The sequence below is a fragment of the Ursus americanus genome, chromosome X (genome assembly GCF_024610735.1).
Source record: "Ursus americanus isolate L20-20 chromosome X, mUrsAme1.1.p, whole genome shotgun sequence".
Taxonomy (NCBI): domain Eukaryota; kingdom Metazoa; phylum Chordata; class Mammalia; order Carnivora; family Ursidae; genus Ursus; species Ursus americanus.
Genome location: NC_142164.1, coordinates 30,872,382 through 30,890,488, shown reverse-complemented (window position 1 = coordinate 30,890,488; position 18,107 = coordinate 30,872,382). Strand labels below are relative to the sequence as shown.

General features: G+C 40.2%; 1 protein-coding gene across 8 annotated transcripts in view; it reads right to left on the bottom strand.

Moving 5' to 3' along the window:
• Positions 1-18,107, bottom strand: part of KLHL13 (kelch like family member 13) — a 192,380-nt gene that overhangs the window by 60,184 nt on the left and 114,089 nt on the right. For 3 of the 8 annotated variants that reach the window (XM_045805018.2, XM_045805017.2, XM_045805019.2), the window contains one exon: positions 17,286-17,351. The exons of 3 other annotated variants lie outside the window; for them this stretch is intronic. In XM_045805018.2, coding sequence (XP_045660974.2) covers positions 17,286-17,351 — 66 coding nt within the window. Of the gene's footprint in view, positions 1-8,086; positions 8,418-8,696; positions 8,792-17,285; positions 17,352-18,107 lie in introns of those variants that run through there. 2 more of the 8 variants (XM_045805025.2, XM_045805024.2) reach the window with 2 other exon arrangements.

The window sequence follows — 18,107 nt, the reverse complement described above, 5'->3', positions numbered from 1 at the left end:
GGCACTAATGCTTATTAGCTTTTAAAAGGAGACTCGGACCATGCAAATCATCTCAAAAACAGCTGGTGTTTTAAGAAGCCAAATCAATAATAAAGTTTGAAATGATTAGCATCTTAGTTTTAATTCACATCTGCATTTTATATGTTTGTGTATACTTGCAAAATTGATGTATACATTTGCGCTTATTTTATAGGACTTGAGAGCATAATACAAGTTCTAACAGTAGAACTTGTTTTCATGATACTTTCGATACAACCCCAGATTGTAAGGCTGTGCCTGGAGAATTCTAGTTTTTTTTTTTTTAAGATTTTATTTATTTATTTGTCAGAGAAAGAGAGAGAGAGCAAGAGAGAGCACAAGCAGGGGAAGCAGCAGGCAGAGGGAGAAGAAGGCTCCCCGCTGAGCAAGAAGCTCAATGTGGGGCTCAATCCCCGGACCCTGGGGTCACGACCCGAGCCGAAGACAGATGCCTAACCAACTGAGCCACCCAGGTGCCCTGAGAATTCTACTTTTTAATAAGATTTTTGGGAAATCACTGCTGCAGAGTGTGAGAACTGCTTAGTTATATTTGAATTGGTAGAACGTTCAAGGGCAAAGCCACTGGTGCAGAGATTAACAAATTAAGTAATAAAAATGCACAATTTGTGGCACTACTCCTGTATTCTCCAGGCAGGCCCAATCTTGTCACATGAGTCCTCAGAAGTGGAAGAGGAAGGCAGAAGAGTGGGTCAGGAAAAGATTCATGTGAAAAGGACTTTGGCCATTGTCAGTGTTGAAGATGGTGGAAGGGAGCCACAAGCCAAGACATGCAGCCGCCTCTAGAAGCTGAGATCAACTCTCAGCTCACAGCCAGCAAGAAGACAGGAACCTTGGTGGTCCTACAAAGGCGAAGAACTGAGTTGTGCCAGTGACCCCAATGAGCAGGAAACGGATTCTCCCCTAGAGCCTCTGATGGGAACGCAGCCCTGCCGTCACCTTGATTTTCGGTCAGGGAGACCCATACCAGACTTCTTTTTTAGTGAGGTTTTAAGCCATTAGTTTGCAGTGACTTGTTCTGGCAGCTAGAAAACTAATATAGAGTTCGCTTTGAGTGCGTCCACGCAATTAAGCAATGGGACAATAATGTCCACAAGACAATACTAAACATGCTGACTGGGGAGTACCCTAGGAAAGTACTAAAAAGAGCCTAAGAGCTAGAGCACTGTCCATGGTGGCTGATTACCATGGGGGGAGAATGTGGGGAGCCAATGAAGGTAGACTAGTGGTTCAAGAGAAATAGGAAACAGTGAAGTGAACCCAGACACTCTATCAGCTAAGTAAAGATCATTGCCCCAGTATTTTCCTGCAATTTCACCGCTTGACCGTATGGCCAAGTAAAGCTGACTTCTCCTTACGCCACCACCCAATTCAAAAAAGTTTACCTCATCTATCATACTTCTTTGTTCTTTTGACCCTAGTGAGATACTATTTAATTAATAGCGGGCAGGAAAGTAGCAAAAGTCGATAAAAACAAAATAGCATTAGAGAAGTTAAGAGCTTTGAAATCAAGCAGACCTGAGTTTGAATTCTCACTTCACCTCTTCCTTGCAGTGTGACATTGAGCAAGTTAATTAACCTCTCTGAACCACTGTGCCCTCGGGTGTAAAACAGAGAAGACTCACTCGTACAGAGTGTTTGGAAGGCAGCCTGCAAAGTGCTTGGCATTTTTATAGTAGCACTCAACAAACTGTATTATATTTAGCTCTGTTAAACCAGGACAGTTTTTAAGAATTGCGAACAAATACATTTCACATGAAATGTACAATATTGGTCTTGCAGGCTAGATTCAAGTTTTAAGCACCTGGAGTTCTGAAAGTTGTTTTTATTTACCTTTTTCTTAGGGAAGGATAAGTTATTGCTTTTCACTATTGAACCATATCCTAAGAAGTACTCTCCAAGAAGGTAGAGATGCCCTTATCTTAGCATACCATAAATGTGGCAATGTTGGATAAAAGCAACATATATCCTCATCATGGGAAGTCACAACAGTGAAAATATTTTACTATAACTGAAAACAAAATATAATTTTATTTTTCACTAAGAGGACACCCTACAGACCAGGATCACGTTATTACTGCTTGAAAGGTAAAATATGTACACTTATGCCCTAGAAAGCACCTACACCCTGTCCAACTTAAAGGATGGTATTCTGTTCCTCTTGTTTAAAAAGGTTACTATCAACTTTAGACATAAATTGGTTCACTCTCCATCCTATGTAATATGCACTTTAAAATCTGGTATCTATTTTCGGGGAACCTGGCTGGCTCGGTCAGTAGAGCACGCGATTCTTGATCTCAGCGTTGTAAGTTTGAGCCCCACGTTGGGTGTAGAAGTTACTTCAAAATAAAATCTTTAAAAGAAAATTAAATCATATCTTCATATTTAGTTCAGACACATTTCTCTTCTATAGTGTTTTCATCCCTATTAAATCCATTATCAATACTGAAAGTACAGTAAACAAAAATTAACCTGATTATCTGGGATCAGAATTTTCATACCAGTAAAATAAATTAAGCAATTTAATTGTTCGTGAATAAAGACAGGATGGAAGAACAGTTACTTTGAATGACTGCAAGGACTACACCCCTAAGACCCAGCAGAGTTATGCCTGGCACATAGTAGAAATTGGGTAATTCTGAATATTATCAAGTCAATATACAAGGTGAGTGAAAAAGAGCTGAGCACCTTCAAAAATAGATTACTCAGCAACTTCTTTATGTACAGATTCCCCAAGAATCGCACACTGACACCACCTCTTTCTCACAGTCTTGAGGAAATAAAGCAATATTCTCCGGCTGCCATTTCAATTCAAAATACCATCATGCACAGCGCTTCTAATTCTTGACTCTTTAACCACAAGTTAAAGTCATTAACACACATTCTTGCCTACCTCTTTCTTTCCCCTCCCCCTAACTTGGCCCAACTTAGCTTCTCATCTAAATATTCTAACTTTCAAGCAGAATGTCTGGAATCCTTAGAATTCTTAGTAACTCCAGACTTCCCTGTGAGGATAGAAGAGATTTGCATTTCTGCCTCTTCCCTACGGGGCAAGTGTTTTGAGGGGTACTCGGAAGTCACATTAAAGTAGAAAGAAAAAAACAATGACTCTAGAGAAACTCTTGACAAGGAAAATTCTTGGAAATTTCTGAAAGCATCGGAAATACTAGCTTTCGGTCTTGCAAGTTTCTTTTGTGTGGCATTCTTCAGTAACACTAAATGGTTTCAAGAGATCTTTTAAAACACACACACAATTGGCTTTAAGACAAGATTCTAACTTTCCTTGCACATGCCAGGCAGGCTTCCCCGGACTAAAAATTCTGAAGTAGTGAAAAGAATCCACACTGACTAGGAGGGGCAAGCCATCCGGTCGTGAACCTCTGGAAAGGAAGTTTGTAAACTTGGAATTCACTACGGAACAGTGTGAATCCTGTGATGAAAAATCATATAATCCCAGGCTCTAAGACAAGCAGAATGTCTGTATAAAAGGAGAAAAGTGTCTTCTAGTCGGACCGCATAGGGAGCGCTGCACTCAGATGTAGTATAAAGATTAACGTGAAAAAAACGGGCCAGGTGAGGACAACCAGCAGAGTGAAGGGTCTGGAAAACATGTTATACAAGCAAGGGTTAAAGAAAGAGATTTCCAGGCTTGTATGTAGTACAGAAAATAGAGATTTTTCTATATAGCTCACTCTAAAAAGCTACACGAGGATCTGGAGATAAAAGACTTAGAAAAGATTTTGCTCAATGCAAGGAAGAGCTGTCCACCCGTGGGAGGTGCTGCCTTGGTGAGGTAGTGAGCTCTCTGTTACTGACAGTGATCAAGGAGAATGTGTATTACCACCTTTCAGAGGTGTCACAGAAAGGATATCCGCTTTAAAGGGGGTTTGGATTCTCTAAATGTCCTCTAAGGTCACCTTTATCTCTATGGTTTTCCATTAATATGTGTTAAGCCAGCCCTTCTGTGAGCTCAGACAATAGACATTCCCCAAGAACATGCCACTGAAGTTACACACTCACACTAAATTGTTCTCAGGCCTTGTTTATGCTATTTCTCCACGTAATTTTGTTAGAGTGAGCATGTAGCAAAAACAAATTAAGCAGACAGAAATAGAAGTTTATGTATGTGGTAACTGTGAAAGTAGCTACATATATTCTTTTCTAATTTGAGATGATCAATTTCAGAAGTATTTTGCCAAATAAAAAACGATTTCTAAAACCACGAGGTTTTGTTGTAATCACTAGATTAGAAAAAAAGACAACCTTAAGGAATAGAAAACGTGTCAAATTTTGAAAATGCCTATTTGTATTTGTTCTCTTTTTTGAATCACCCATAAACAAGGGATACAATCTGCACAGTCTTATCTCAGGAAATCCAGATACTGAATTTTAATGATACAATGATAGAAAACAATTGCTATAAAATACTCTGCTGTTGATATTTACCTACAAACTCTATTTTACATATTAAACAAAATAACCTTAAACAGGAAGCTGACCGAAGGCAAGTGCGTTAGCTTAAGGGGCAGAAGTCTAATTCACTAACACTCATTCTACGCTCATTGTCTTCTAGCTTGAGAAAGGTAAAATTTCAAAGGAAAACATCCCACCGTGTCTGTCTTGCTAGAAAATTCACTGTTACATTGCACTGGTTAAGTCCTACCCATTGTCCTCCTCTTTATTGCCGCACCATTGTTATCAAAACTTACAGCTTGTAAAATAAAAGATAAAAGGATTGCTAATGCTAATCCTCTTCTATTTCAGCGTGCCCTTAGAAGCCAACAATACACTAACCCTCTAACATTAGCCTGAAGGAACCCTTTGCTGTTTTAAAACAATGAATACCAAAATACCAGAAAACCACTTAGATGTGACTGCCCTTTCAGCTTTATTAATTCAGGCAAAAGGACAGGTTAATTTATATGGTTCACACCTGTCAGGAACGGAGTCTTTACTAATTCAGTTTACACTGACCAGGAGATCCTCCCCCAGGCTGAGGCTGAACTTCAACCTACTGTAGAACAGAGTGTAACAAACGCGTCACTCAGATTTCTGTCAAGACGTCTGGTCCCTTTAGAATTCCACATGGATGGCACACCACCCTGCAAGGGTTCAAAACGGAAGCTGATGGAAGACTCCATCTACCCAGTAAAGACTAAGCATTTGGTATCCAAGCTGCCTGAAGGTCAAAGGATTTTTTTCCTAAATCTTTTGTCTTTAGGGTACTCCCACTATTCCCGAATCATAGGATAACACAATTTGAACAGCGCTTTATGCTATATAAGAGACGATTTTCCTTCATATTGTCATCAACATTGTCCTTACCACCAATCAGTCTTGAATATACAAAGAGGTGGCACCTCTCATTCACGCTTTACACAAGCAGAAAGAAGGCAAACTTGGCTTTGAAATCCACAAGGGAGAAATTGCCTTTCTGTTCAGTGTTTGCAGTAAGTGAAAAGTTGTCTGTTGTACCTTTCACGGGGGTAGCAGGCACTGCCCTACCTCCAGCCTCAATAAGGGAGCTCCAGCCAAGCAGCACCTACACTGGGCTGAGAACGAGACCATAAGGAGCCTTTATATTTTTTCCATACTTGCTCAATTACTACAGCACGTTCTTACTACAGCCCCAAAGATTTTTTATTGAAATTTCAGCCTTTGAAAAATGACCCAAATCTTCGATAAAAACCAAAGAATGTGTTATTTGACAAATCACAATAAATAGTGACACAACATTACAATACTGATGTGACTCCAGCAAACATACAAAAAGATGTTTCTCTTAACCGTCAATTCTATATTCCAGATAATATTGTAAAGGTTTAGATATCATTTGACGGATAAACTCTAAAATATCACAGTGGACCAAAAAGTCAGAATTAAACTATTCCCTTTCAAGGCAAAGACTTTAGACCCAAAGGCCCAAATAACCACTGAACCTGCGTTGGCCAGCCCAGCAACTGTGAGAACAAACGTAATGTTACTTGACCCAGTTTACTAACTTAGTCTTCGTAATTTTGGAGAGCAAAAATTCCGCTCAACTTCAGCATCATTTTGTGTGCAGAAGTGTTGTGGAATATAGAGAACCTCTGATGAGAACAACATGTTATGCATGATATTTTTACTTCTGGCCAAGTAAGACAATGAACATCAACCTGAAGCAGTCAAAAACTAAGTCCATGTATTTAGAAACCTGAGTTAAATTCCCCAAGCTAGTCTTTTCCTATATTTAACATATTTTCCCTGTGTATATTTACACGATACTTAAAACCCCACATTAATTTATTTTGATGACGAAAAATAAGTTAAGGCCAATTTAATAACTTAGACTGTCACAATCTCAAAATGGTATAAGCTAACGCTAGCTAGCCCATCAGATTCCTCTGTGTACTACCCACAATCAACACATGCAGGGTCTGTGGTATTTTCCAGCTTCTACCATCCAAATCAATTCACTCATATCGTCAGGTCAAAGAGGTGAGTACTTAAAAGGCAGAAAGTGATTCATTACAGATGCTGTATTAAACTGTATCTGAGCCTGTGGCTAGCAGGAATTAATACAATATACATTTTTTTTAACCATCTCTACAAATTGAGCAGCTAGAGGAGCTATGATCTGGATCCTCTGTATGGTAAAATATAGGAGGAATACCAGACTCATTAATGGGCATTATTAATTGTACCCTGCTACTGATTTCAAGTTCTGGGGTGTGTATGTTTGTTTTGTTTTTACAGTGAAGTTGCTTTTGGTAAATCTTTGCTCATTTCTCACCAGCTAGGATTCATAAAGTCAAATGACTTGGAGGAGCTCCATTAACTTGTCACCTCCATTAACTTGTCACCTCCATTAATTTGTGCTTTTGACAAATTCAGCTTTTGAGAAACAAATATAGCTGATCTTTTTTTTCCCCTTTCTTTTACAAATCGAACTTAAAATTTTCACTTTATAGGAAAAGTCAAACAAGCAAACAGATAAAATCACCTGAATGTCCTCATTTTTCAACGCTTTCTAGGGAACTGCTTCCTTTGGCCACTCACTGGCTTTCTAAACACAATTAACCTAAAGCAGGAAGAATTTCCCACAGCTTTCCTACTGAAACAATATTGTAAAGGAAATACAGTTAAAACAGGCTTCTACTCAAAAGCTTTTCTTGTGCTAATATTTCAAAAATTGAAAAAAAAAAAAGTCCAGCTTTCCCTCAGCTTTCCCCTACTGAAAGGGGGAAAAAAGGGGGGGGGAATCACAGACAATATTTCAAAAGAAGACTTTATTATATCTCCTGGATTTTGTTTCTAAGGCAACAGTTCGCAAATTTAAAAACTCAGATTTTCAAAAAATTCTAGTAAGACTTCCCAATATATTTTAGTATATATTTACTTAAAATAAATGTCTAAAACAGGCATTTGTAGAACAAGCTTTTCAACTCCATGTATGTATGTAACTATTGACAGAACTAGAACTTGCACAAATTTGAACTTACACTTCAGAACCTGAATTATACAACTGGGAAAGATAGAACATCAAACTTATTAACATTCATACACAACTCAAGTATAAAAGTCCTGGTTAAAAGGCTCATTTTCTGATCAATGCATTGACTCCGAATGTTTCCAATTCATACAAAAATTACAGAGAGCATTTCCCTACTTAACACCACACCAGCATCAGTCACCAGCAGTGTTCTGTGCCACCACACAAAAGAAGTCATCTTCAATATTTCAGACATACAAAAATCCAAAACAAAATCCAAGCGCTGTAAAAGATTCAAGTCTATCCTTAGGCAATTCCTTAGGTATACCTTTAGGCTTGTGTATTAGTAATCCAATGACCATTAAGCGCGTCAAATGAAAATAAACATCCACTCTCAGGACAAGCAACCGAAGGTAAAATGTGGGCATGCCAATATATTTCATTATAAGCCAGCTTGGGGTTTTTACTCTTGTGGATTTGGGGATGCTGCTGTTTGGGATTTTTTTTTTTACCCCCTTTTGCCACAAGGTTGATTCAGGAATGAAACCCCACTTTAATATCCTATTTTCTCTCACTTACATGTATGCTGGAGAAAGTGGAGTTGACCTGGATGTTTTAAGCACAGGAACTGGGAATTTCCAGATAGCAGGAGAGCTCGTTTTCCATTTCAATGGCATGTTGTCACCACGGTACTACAATAACAGTAAACAGCGTTTCCATAACAGACTACCACCTAGGACTTCCATTCCACACTGTCCCGACACAGCAGCGGCTGCCGCGGAGAACATGCAAGCGAACTGCCAATGCCCTTAACACCGAAGCCTCCAATCTGTAAAATAGGGCTGCAAGGCACCTCCTTTAAATCCTCCTGTCCCCTAAAGCAAGAGGATGATTCTATCGTTCTAACTCAACAATAGTGCCACCTCGTTAGGAAAGCGCTGACTGCAGTATTTTTTTTTTTTTTAAGACTGCACCATGCACACCACACAATGCAGCTTTATTTAATAAACGCGGCTGGGATTTTATTTTGTTGTCGTCGTCGTCGGTTTAAGCTGGCATTACCATTGTTCAACCTTAACAGGGATACTGCAGCGCTGTACTCGATTCTGCACCTATTAACCTGATTTCTGACCAATAGTAGCAGGAAAGAAAAAATAGATGGGTTTCATATGAAAATGAAACAACATACCTACTCAGAATACACTTGTCATCCTCTGAACATTCTTCTTTTGAGCTGCAACAATACAAATGGGATATAAACCTCAGCATAGCCTTAGGCCACAGCTAATAGAGATCAGTGACTAAATTCAGCAGCCCGCTTTCCTCCTGTGCAAGCTCTGGCCGCACAATACAAGAATGCCATTATGAGAAAAGCCCGTTTAAAAAATGCCAGTCTGTTTCCCCGTTAGAAGAAGGCAAAATGTAAGAACAAATATAAACTGCTGCAGAACTCTGCACGCTCTTCTAGTGGCTTCTGATTCAAGTTGCTCTCCTTTCCCTATTCTTATTTCCAAGCGGGGATGAGCAGGATCTCACCCATTGACAACATGCTGTGGTAACACGAATACCACTCAGTCTTCTGCAGCGGAGAAGTTCAGAGTAGCGGGCTCTTAATAGCAGTCCTCGGAGGGACGCTATCAACAATCTAATTCAGTGCTGCCCTCCCCTTCGTCTCTCCCCCTTTCCCCTCCCGTCCGGCCCCCCCTCCCTCCTCCCCCCACCCCCCAACAGCTCACAAATTGCCTAGAGGAGAGACCAATGCTGCTGGCCAAGCAGGTGTCCAGCAGGGACCATTCCAAAGCCCAGCAGCGGGTCCGGTAACCTCTAGGGGTTAGCGACTGACAAGGAGATTGAAAAATTCAAGCTGCTGTCAAAGGCAACTGGAGGTATTTCATGAAAAGCAGTGGCAAATCTATGGTTCATCCGTATCGTTTTAAAATACTGCCAGAAAACAGCCTTTGTAAGGACCCTGAAAGTGACTGGGTGTTTTAAGTTTCTGTTTAAAGCACCAAACTCACACGTTTTCTACACAATTCTGAGAAGTGCAAACAGGAGAGGGTGGTATTATGCTGAACTCTTTATTTACGGGCTGAAGAATTTTACCTCTGAGGTCGGCTAGTCGCCATCACTAAGCACCCACCTCCATAGCACCCTTCTACATCTGCCTAAAAACAGAATTACCCTGCCTTCGTCAGCGCAATCTTCGTAAAAGCAGACTCCCTCCACACGGAAGCCACTACCTTCCAAAAAAAAAAAAGAAAAAAAAAAAAAAAGCACCGCAGTGACAAACAGCTCATATTTACTCTCAGGTCTGTCTGCAAACAATAAACTTGTGCTTCTAACTTCAGTAGCTGGCTTTCAGATACTCCTTTCCAAATCATTCCTAGTTTTTAAAAGACTGAGATTTAGTCCCTTACGAGGTTTCTCATTTGTATTCAAAAAGCACAGATGAATGTTACCATAGGAAGCAACCACCTTCAAAAATCCCACAATATGGGATTTAACATACCAGAAATACCGTGTGAAAGCAGCTCCAGGTAATCACAAATGCCTTCCTTTAAGATACACGTCAATATTCAGGCAACGAGTATTTTCCTATGAAACCCGCCCATACATGTAAATGCGGTGTATACACACGCCACGTGCATACACACAACTATGGAGAGAAAGCTTATTTTGAAAGATTGACCAGTAATGCATAAACTTTATTAAATAGAAGGTAGATGTCAGCCATCACTAACTCACAAATAATTTTTATTCAATCGACCCTACGCAAGCACCTCCCAAAAACTCAGGCAAGACACTTAAAAAGTTCAATTATATTTCTCTTTTTAGTACTCATATGCAAAACTCTCTCATAAAAATCTTCAAAGGAATCAGAGAAAGGAGTATTTAAGGTTAAAAAAAAAGCACCACTAATACAAATAAATCATAGTCAACATTTTACATTAGAAGGCTTTATGAAATAACTCTTAATAGTTACGGAGCAAAAAGGTCCCAGGTACAACAATCAGCAGTGCCAACTTGTTGGAAAGCCCCAGAATAAAACACACACACACATACACACACACACACACACACACACACGCACTCATCAAGCAAGCTTGGAATGTCCCATTTCAAAAACAGGAAGCATTCTCAAACATTTACAAATATAAAACATAAAGCAGCTATAAATCAGCTGTGTGTACCAAGGAGGTGATGTTTCAGAAAGGAAATGCAACCACTTTCCAGCTTATGAAAATATTACAAAGCAGTAATAGCAAATACAACTTCTGAGAACAAAGACCCCCAAACCTACATAAAAACATGGTTAGTAAAGTGTTTCAAGCAGTCTATAAAGTCAACTCAACATTTATGAGTGGGATATAGGGGAAACGTGGAGTTTTCAAAATCTCCCAGGGGGTATCCCCCACAAACAGGTGAAGATAACATCATTGCAAAGGGTCTCCAGTTACTATTCTTCGTGAACAATCAACTTATTCAAAAAAGCCACATAATCTTTGTCTAACCTCAGGCTCCAAAGAAATCAACCAGTAGCACCAAATCATCTCTGTCAATCGTCTGTCTAGATTTCTCTGAGACTTAACGTTTACAACCTGTTTTGGGGGCCCTCTGACAATCATCATATTTGCCCAAAGTGAAAAGGAAATAAGACTGCTTTCCCTCCACACCACCCTCAGCACTGGTAAAGACCCCAAAACCCTAAAAGCTTACATCTGATGATGAACATTTATTTCTATTCAGTTCTCCTACTTTAATAAATTGCTAGGAGTCATTTTTAATTACCTCTCATGAGCAAACAACTAATATGCCAAAGGCTTTAAAAATAATTCCTTTAAGTAGAAATATGGTCCACGAAATCTACTTTACACTATTAATTTGCTTAACAACAACGTTCTTTATACATCATTTACAAATAAACTTGAGCCAGGTAAAATCACCCCAATTACAAATTAGCAGGGTCCAAATTAATCAGATTTTACTACCCTGACGGCGACTCCAGCAGCAACTACTGAGTGTAATTACCATTACATTCTGGAACTGAAAACGTTTTCACCTACAGAGTGAAAGGGAGAAAATGATTAAATGTGTATTTTAAATAGAATTTTATGCAGGCTCAGTGTCCCACTGCTTTAATATTTAGGCTGGGAAATGTCAAAAACCCTCGTTGACTTCATAAGAAACACTGATTTCATTTACAGAACACTTGGTTTCTATTAGGGACAGAAAGACAACATACACAAAAGCTCTTCAAAGCATTTGAGGAACATTAACTGATCACTTGAAAATACCTGTGAAATGCGTCTTTCAGAGATGTCATAAACAAAGGACGATGCTGGGACTTGGCCAAGGCCACAAAAAGAGGCATCCTTGGCCAAATCGTACAATGCGGAATTCCCTGGTTCCCAAATGTAGAAAGAGGAGATATTTTATAACTTCTAGAATTCTTACAAATCATCTTGCTCAGTGGCTTCATTGTACAGATGAAAAGAACTGAAGCCCAGAGATGTGAACTTGCCCAATGTCACCCTGCTAGCTAGCAGCGGGACTGGAACTAGGAATCAGGTTTCCATCTGCTAGTACGTGACTTCCACTCTAGAATCCCTACTGTCCCTCCTTCTCCATGAGACCTTTCCTGTAGATGTGTGTTTCTCTGTGACATGAACCACATTCTGTAATTACCTCCATGTATTCTAAAGAAACAAGAATTACCAAGAGCTATTTATTCCTCCAATAATATGTACGCTCAAAGACAGAAGTGGGGGGCAAACACCAAAAATACAAAAGTGTGTGCAAAGACCACTTGCAAAATCTTCATTTCAGAAGGTGTTTAAGTATGATGAGGGAGAAAAAGGTAAGTAAGAATTAAGCCAGTCATAGTATAGGAGAGACGTGAAATATACGGCTAGGAGTGGGAGTTTTTTTTCTAAACATAAATGTTTCTAAATAACTTTACAGAGGAGAATTTAACTCACTGGCTGACAGTGACGGTTCTTTCATCCCACCACCCCATGAAATGAACTGACTGATTATGTCACCTATCTGAACTCTCTCTCCATATTTTCCTGATATTCCCTTCTTCTTGCAAGTTTTGGTGAATCCTGTGATCGGTACAACTAGAGGCTAATAGCATTGACCACAGTTCGTGTGAGCGCGCACTGTGTAATCTTCTCTTCAGTCCTGACAATGTCTCCTCAGACTAATCTGGAATATCCATGTTATTCGTGTTGCTCAGACAAGACTGTAGATCAGCCAAACTGTGTGCTCCGTTATGTTCTACCAATCAGTAAGAGTATTTGGGTGGCGACCAAGTAGGGCTGTTAAACCTTTTAAAGCACACAAAAACTTGACTTCTGCACAACACAGCAAAATTCCTAATACATTCAGGGCTCCTTATTACAGAAAACAGAACTGTTCACATGAATGGCTACATATACGTGTGTGTGTGTGTATGTGTGTGCGCGCGCACACACGTGCATCTCCTTTATTTGTTTCAGGAAACTGACTATCAACGACATTAAAACATTTTTACTAGATACTCAGATATGTAGCCTTGCTAAAATCAAAATGGAAAATCCCAGATGTCTCTCAAAGATGACTACACGGGAAAGTCATAATCTCATCTTTTATAAGTACCCTTCTCACATGTCAATTTCCTTAGCAGAGCCGCGTGGGTCCTTTCAGTCCCACAAAGGATTTACATCTCTGGCTACGTCTTGGACTAATACGGTACCTGTTTCTTTCTTCACAATACAAACAAGTACACAAACACAACTGTGCGGGCGCACACTCGTGCATGTACATGCGTACAGAACTCCTCCGTGCTGGCAGGAGTGAAGCGAAGGGAAGCACTCTTCCCATCTCTAACATTTCCAAAAGAGAGGAAGGATACTGAATTTTGGGGGGAGGAGGGATAGAACAGCAGTAAGAGGGGCTGGTGGGCTGGCAAGCCAGGAAACACAGGAAAAGGGACAAAAGGAGAAAAACAGAAAGGGCGAGGAGGGGAATGACGGGACGGAAGAAGAATGAAGTGCCGGAATGGGCGTGATTCCGGTATGCGGCACCTTTTGTCACTGGGGGTCAGATGGGTGAGGTTCTGGGGCTAAGACAGGAGTTGGGGTAGGAGAGCAAATCCAGAGGGACTGAACAAGTGACAAGAAAGTCCTGACTGTTGGGGTACCAATGACCCACAGCTTCTAACGATGCTTCCTCTCTCACTACAGCTGAAAACAGCATTAGCACTGAATGAGAAATTTAGAAGTTCTTGCCCTTCCTTCTTTCTTTTGTTTTCTGGAGTATCTACATTCTAGTAAAATCTGTAAGCTTTTTTTGTTCTTGGCTACCCCTGGGTGCCTCATTCGTATATGATTCCCAAATCCACATGCCCAAGTGAGTCTTTATACAACTCCGACGTGCGCAAACTAAATTAATCCTTAAATATTCCCATCTATTAAAAACTACCCTAGGGTGGCTCAGTCGGTTACGTACCCAGTTCTTGATTGTTCTCAGGGTCCTGAGATTGAACCCTGCACTCGGCTCCATGCTGGGTGTGGAGCCTGTTTAAGAGTCTCTCTCTTGCCCTCTCCCCCTCCTCCTCCCCCGCCCCTCCCCCATCACGTGCACAGGCATTCTCTCTCTCTCTCTCTAAAAATAAACAAACAAAAAAACTGCCTTAAACTCCAAACCAAAGTGCTTGTATGTGTTGGGAGTGGCGGTGGTAGAAAAAAAATGACTTTTAAATATTTAATATTTGCATAGCTGGATTTGTATTAACATTGTCAAACTTCGAAAACAGCAACTTAGTGAGGCAGTTTATCACCAAGTAGAGATAATGTATCTAGTGTTCCAAAAAGAGGCCATGTTTTAGCGCACCCTGTGTTCCCACCATGGGACTTCATCGACCTGAGACGCCATCCCCAAATTCCTGCTCCACCTTCAAGAAGGAATCCCTGAGTCTTTGTACATCTTCGTAACTGAGCACCACCCCCGGCATACTGGAAGGCACCCAATAAATATTTGCTGGGTAAACTGAAAGAGAAGTTTATAAGCAGAGGGGTGATTAAGCAAGAACTGGGTATCGAAGCCAGGATATATCCTGGAAGGATTTTTAAGTATTATTAATTCTGCTATGACTAAAAAGCAGAGTATAGGTAAAAAGAATATTCATCTGTTCATTGGAGAATTTAAGGCTATGAATTCCTTAAAATGAAAGAAAAATTAAATATACACATTATCTTGTTAAAAATAAGTATATGTTGAAGAAACTCACCCAGAATACAAGCTTTTTTTAAAATGAAATAAACGCATCACTTATAGTGATGGTGGATTGCTCCAGTGAAAAATCCTCGCTCTCATCTCGAATAATAATAATGTATCTGTTTAGTTGTCTCTCAGCAAATTCCTAAGTATCCCTTTAAATTACCATGGGTAAATAAAACAGCCAGACCATCATTAGATTTTCTGATGTGTTTGTACATTAAACCTGCAAACTTATCAAAACAAAAAGCCATTAAAAATGTACCATGTTGGGGGGCCTGGCTGGCCCAGTCGGTGGAGCAATGTGACTCTTGATCTCAGAGCCATGAGTTCAGGCCCCGTGTTGGGTGTAGAGCTTACTTAAAAAAATTTTTGTTAAGTGAAATATTATCTTCCCATTAGCTAGCATATATTCATTCATTTCTTATTCAGCTTGATCTAAGTCACAGACACTGTTAAGCATTTTTATGAGTCTTCTACCACCAGGTCTGGACACGTTATTTAAATTCCTATGATGCTGTTCAGTCAGTAAACAAAAATATTTATGTTTGGGAATTTCCAGAATTACCAATTTTTGAGATTCCGATCTGTAAAGCACAGAACAACATAACTTATATTCCAAAAAGGGTGAAGAGGCAGCAAGACTGAGCTTAAACTGATACTCTAAACAGGGAACAAGCATTAGCAAATTCATTAGGGCCATGTTTTCCCATCTGTCGACTAAAATACGTTTGTTTCAACTGAGGACTTCCTCCTCTATTAGCCATTACCGACAGTGCGAGATTGACTCCTTGAACTTCACAAATACCAAAATCAATCAACTTGCTATGCCTAGCCCAAAGCCTATAAAAAAGAGGTGCCTGCTGAATTAGTTCGATCATCAATAAGTACTAAAAACTTAGGACTTTGCTAGATGTTACAAGCTTACAGAAGAACACATGTTCCCTGGCCACAAATCTCTGGCAATCTAATCAGGCAGACTGCATATTCCCATCTGGAACATGAACGGCTAAGCATAAATATATTGCTACTGAAAAGCCTTGACTATCCAGAACCCTGGATAAGCCTAGTTTATTAGCCAATTTTTAAAAATTAACTTCAGGGGTGCCTGGGTGGCTCAGTCGGTGAAGTGTCTGCCTTCAGCTCAGGTCATGATCCCGGGGTCCTGGGATCGAGCCCCGCATCAGGCTCCCTGCTCAGCGGGGAGTCTGCTTCTCCTTCTGCCTGCTGCTCCCCCTGCTTATGCTCTCTCTGACAAATAAATAAATAAAATCTTAAAAAAATAAAAATTAATCTCAATTTTAAAATAACAGGAATGGACTAACTCTTCAAATATCAAAACTTCCTTATTTTTCACCTTTTGGGAGAAATCTTTCGGCTCTTTACATTCTTCAAGTCTAAAATGGACACAAGTCTTTTAAAACCACTTCATAGACACCATAAAGCACAAGAGCTACTGTGATAATGCCTCGGGTGTAGATACAGCAACATGTGCCCACAACACCTGTCACTCCTCACCCTCACCTGACTATGGCCCCGGTGTATACTTAGACATGACACACGGACACTGCGCAGAGAGAAGTGGCTCTTTTCTTTACAAGAGAAAAGTCCTACACCTTGAAGGCAAGATAGTCTCAAACTTTAGTATGCCTGGGGTGAATATTTTAAATGCGGAAGTCTGAATGTGGGGGCTAGGAACCTGCATTTTAAACAAGTACTCCAGTTGATTTTCATGCCTGGTCTACTGAACTTGGAGAAACACTGCTTTAAAGTCAAGGTCGCTAACGCCCACTCAAGATAGCCCCAGCTATGGCGAGGCTGTTTTCTCTCTCAGTCACCAGCCTTCCTCAACATATCCTCGTCGGCTGCCCACCACTCATTGTCAGTCTGCACTGTCCAGGGCCATTTATCTTGCCCTCCCCATTCTAGATCCTTCCAGGTCTGGGAGAGGCTGACAGCAAGGTCTCCAGCTGGCTGACAGAGAGGCACAGAGGCCGACCCACAGACACCTCTGAAGAGGGGAATTGTGAAATCCCAGCAATTCGGAAACCAAGGTGGTGTACATTATAGAGATTGTTCAATACCATGTAAAAGTTAAAAAACTTGTCTCCAACTTTTCCGATGAGGAAGGATGGGGTAGAGGACAGAGGTAGGCACCTGTGGTCTGGTTGCAGCTCTCCCACTAATCAGCTTTGTGGCTTCCTGAGTTATCCCCCCTCATCTGTAAAATAGGGAAGAGGCCCCCTTTCTTTGCCCTGCTCATAGCAATATTCTGAAAAGCAACTGAACTTGTGTTTGAGAAAGCCCACTGGAAAACACAAAGCACAATACAAGGATGTATGGTATTTCTGTAACGGAATAATTTATCATTTTTTCAGCTTAATAAACACCGTAACCTAGACATTATTGAACGTTTCCTTGATGACTGACCGTCTTCTAGTATCTCAGGGTCTTTTTGTGACGAAAATAAATTCTCACTGACAAAAAGGTAGAGGAAAATGCAGACCCTTGGACATACCCTGGAGTTGATTTTTTGAATATATCCTTGAAATCGGCTTGTTTTAAAGACAATTGCCTCCGTCTCCTGAAAGTGGAGTGCAAAAAAAAAAAAAAAATCTGGTTAATGGTGGCTTTACTGTATTTAGTTCGGATTTTTCAAAGCATGCTCTGCAGATATTTTAGCTGTATGTTAATAAACCACGTTTCTTAAATCCTGAACAGCTAATACCACACAGAACAATTTTTAAACATGTAAATTAACTGTAAAAAAAACTGAACAAGAAAGCCATAAGATTCTATTTGTTTTTAGAAGCCCTCTTAATGTTTCAGAAAGTCTGGAATAAAGACTGACATGAAGTATAACATCTATTGGCAGCCGATCTGAAAGACTAAACTAGCCAAATTTGGACAGAAGCAAACATTTTTCCAGTAAATATATATGCGGCCTTGGAATGCTTTGTCATTTTCCAGTTTTTTGAAGCCTAAAGTTCAATTCTTTGCTGATAGACTGTTTTGGCCATAAAAACCTGAAAGCAAATGACACACATTACAAGCTTTCAGGGAACAGATGGCTAATGCTCTTCTAGGTTCGTTTACTACCAATTTTCTTATTTTCATACTGCTTGTAATTAATAGAAACATACAGATAGACGCACCGTCTCCTGAGCAGGGGATTTTGTTTTGGCGAAGTTCTGCCATGTATCTCACCCCTCTGGGCTAATCTATAGGACAATGACGAACGGACAGACTTCTGCTACTGCCTGGGGAAGGCAGCTCTCAAGCTAGAGAACACTATGGGGGCACTGCGGTGATGCTGTCACCCGTCAAATTGTGAGAACAT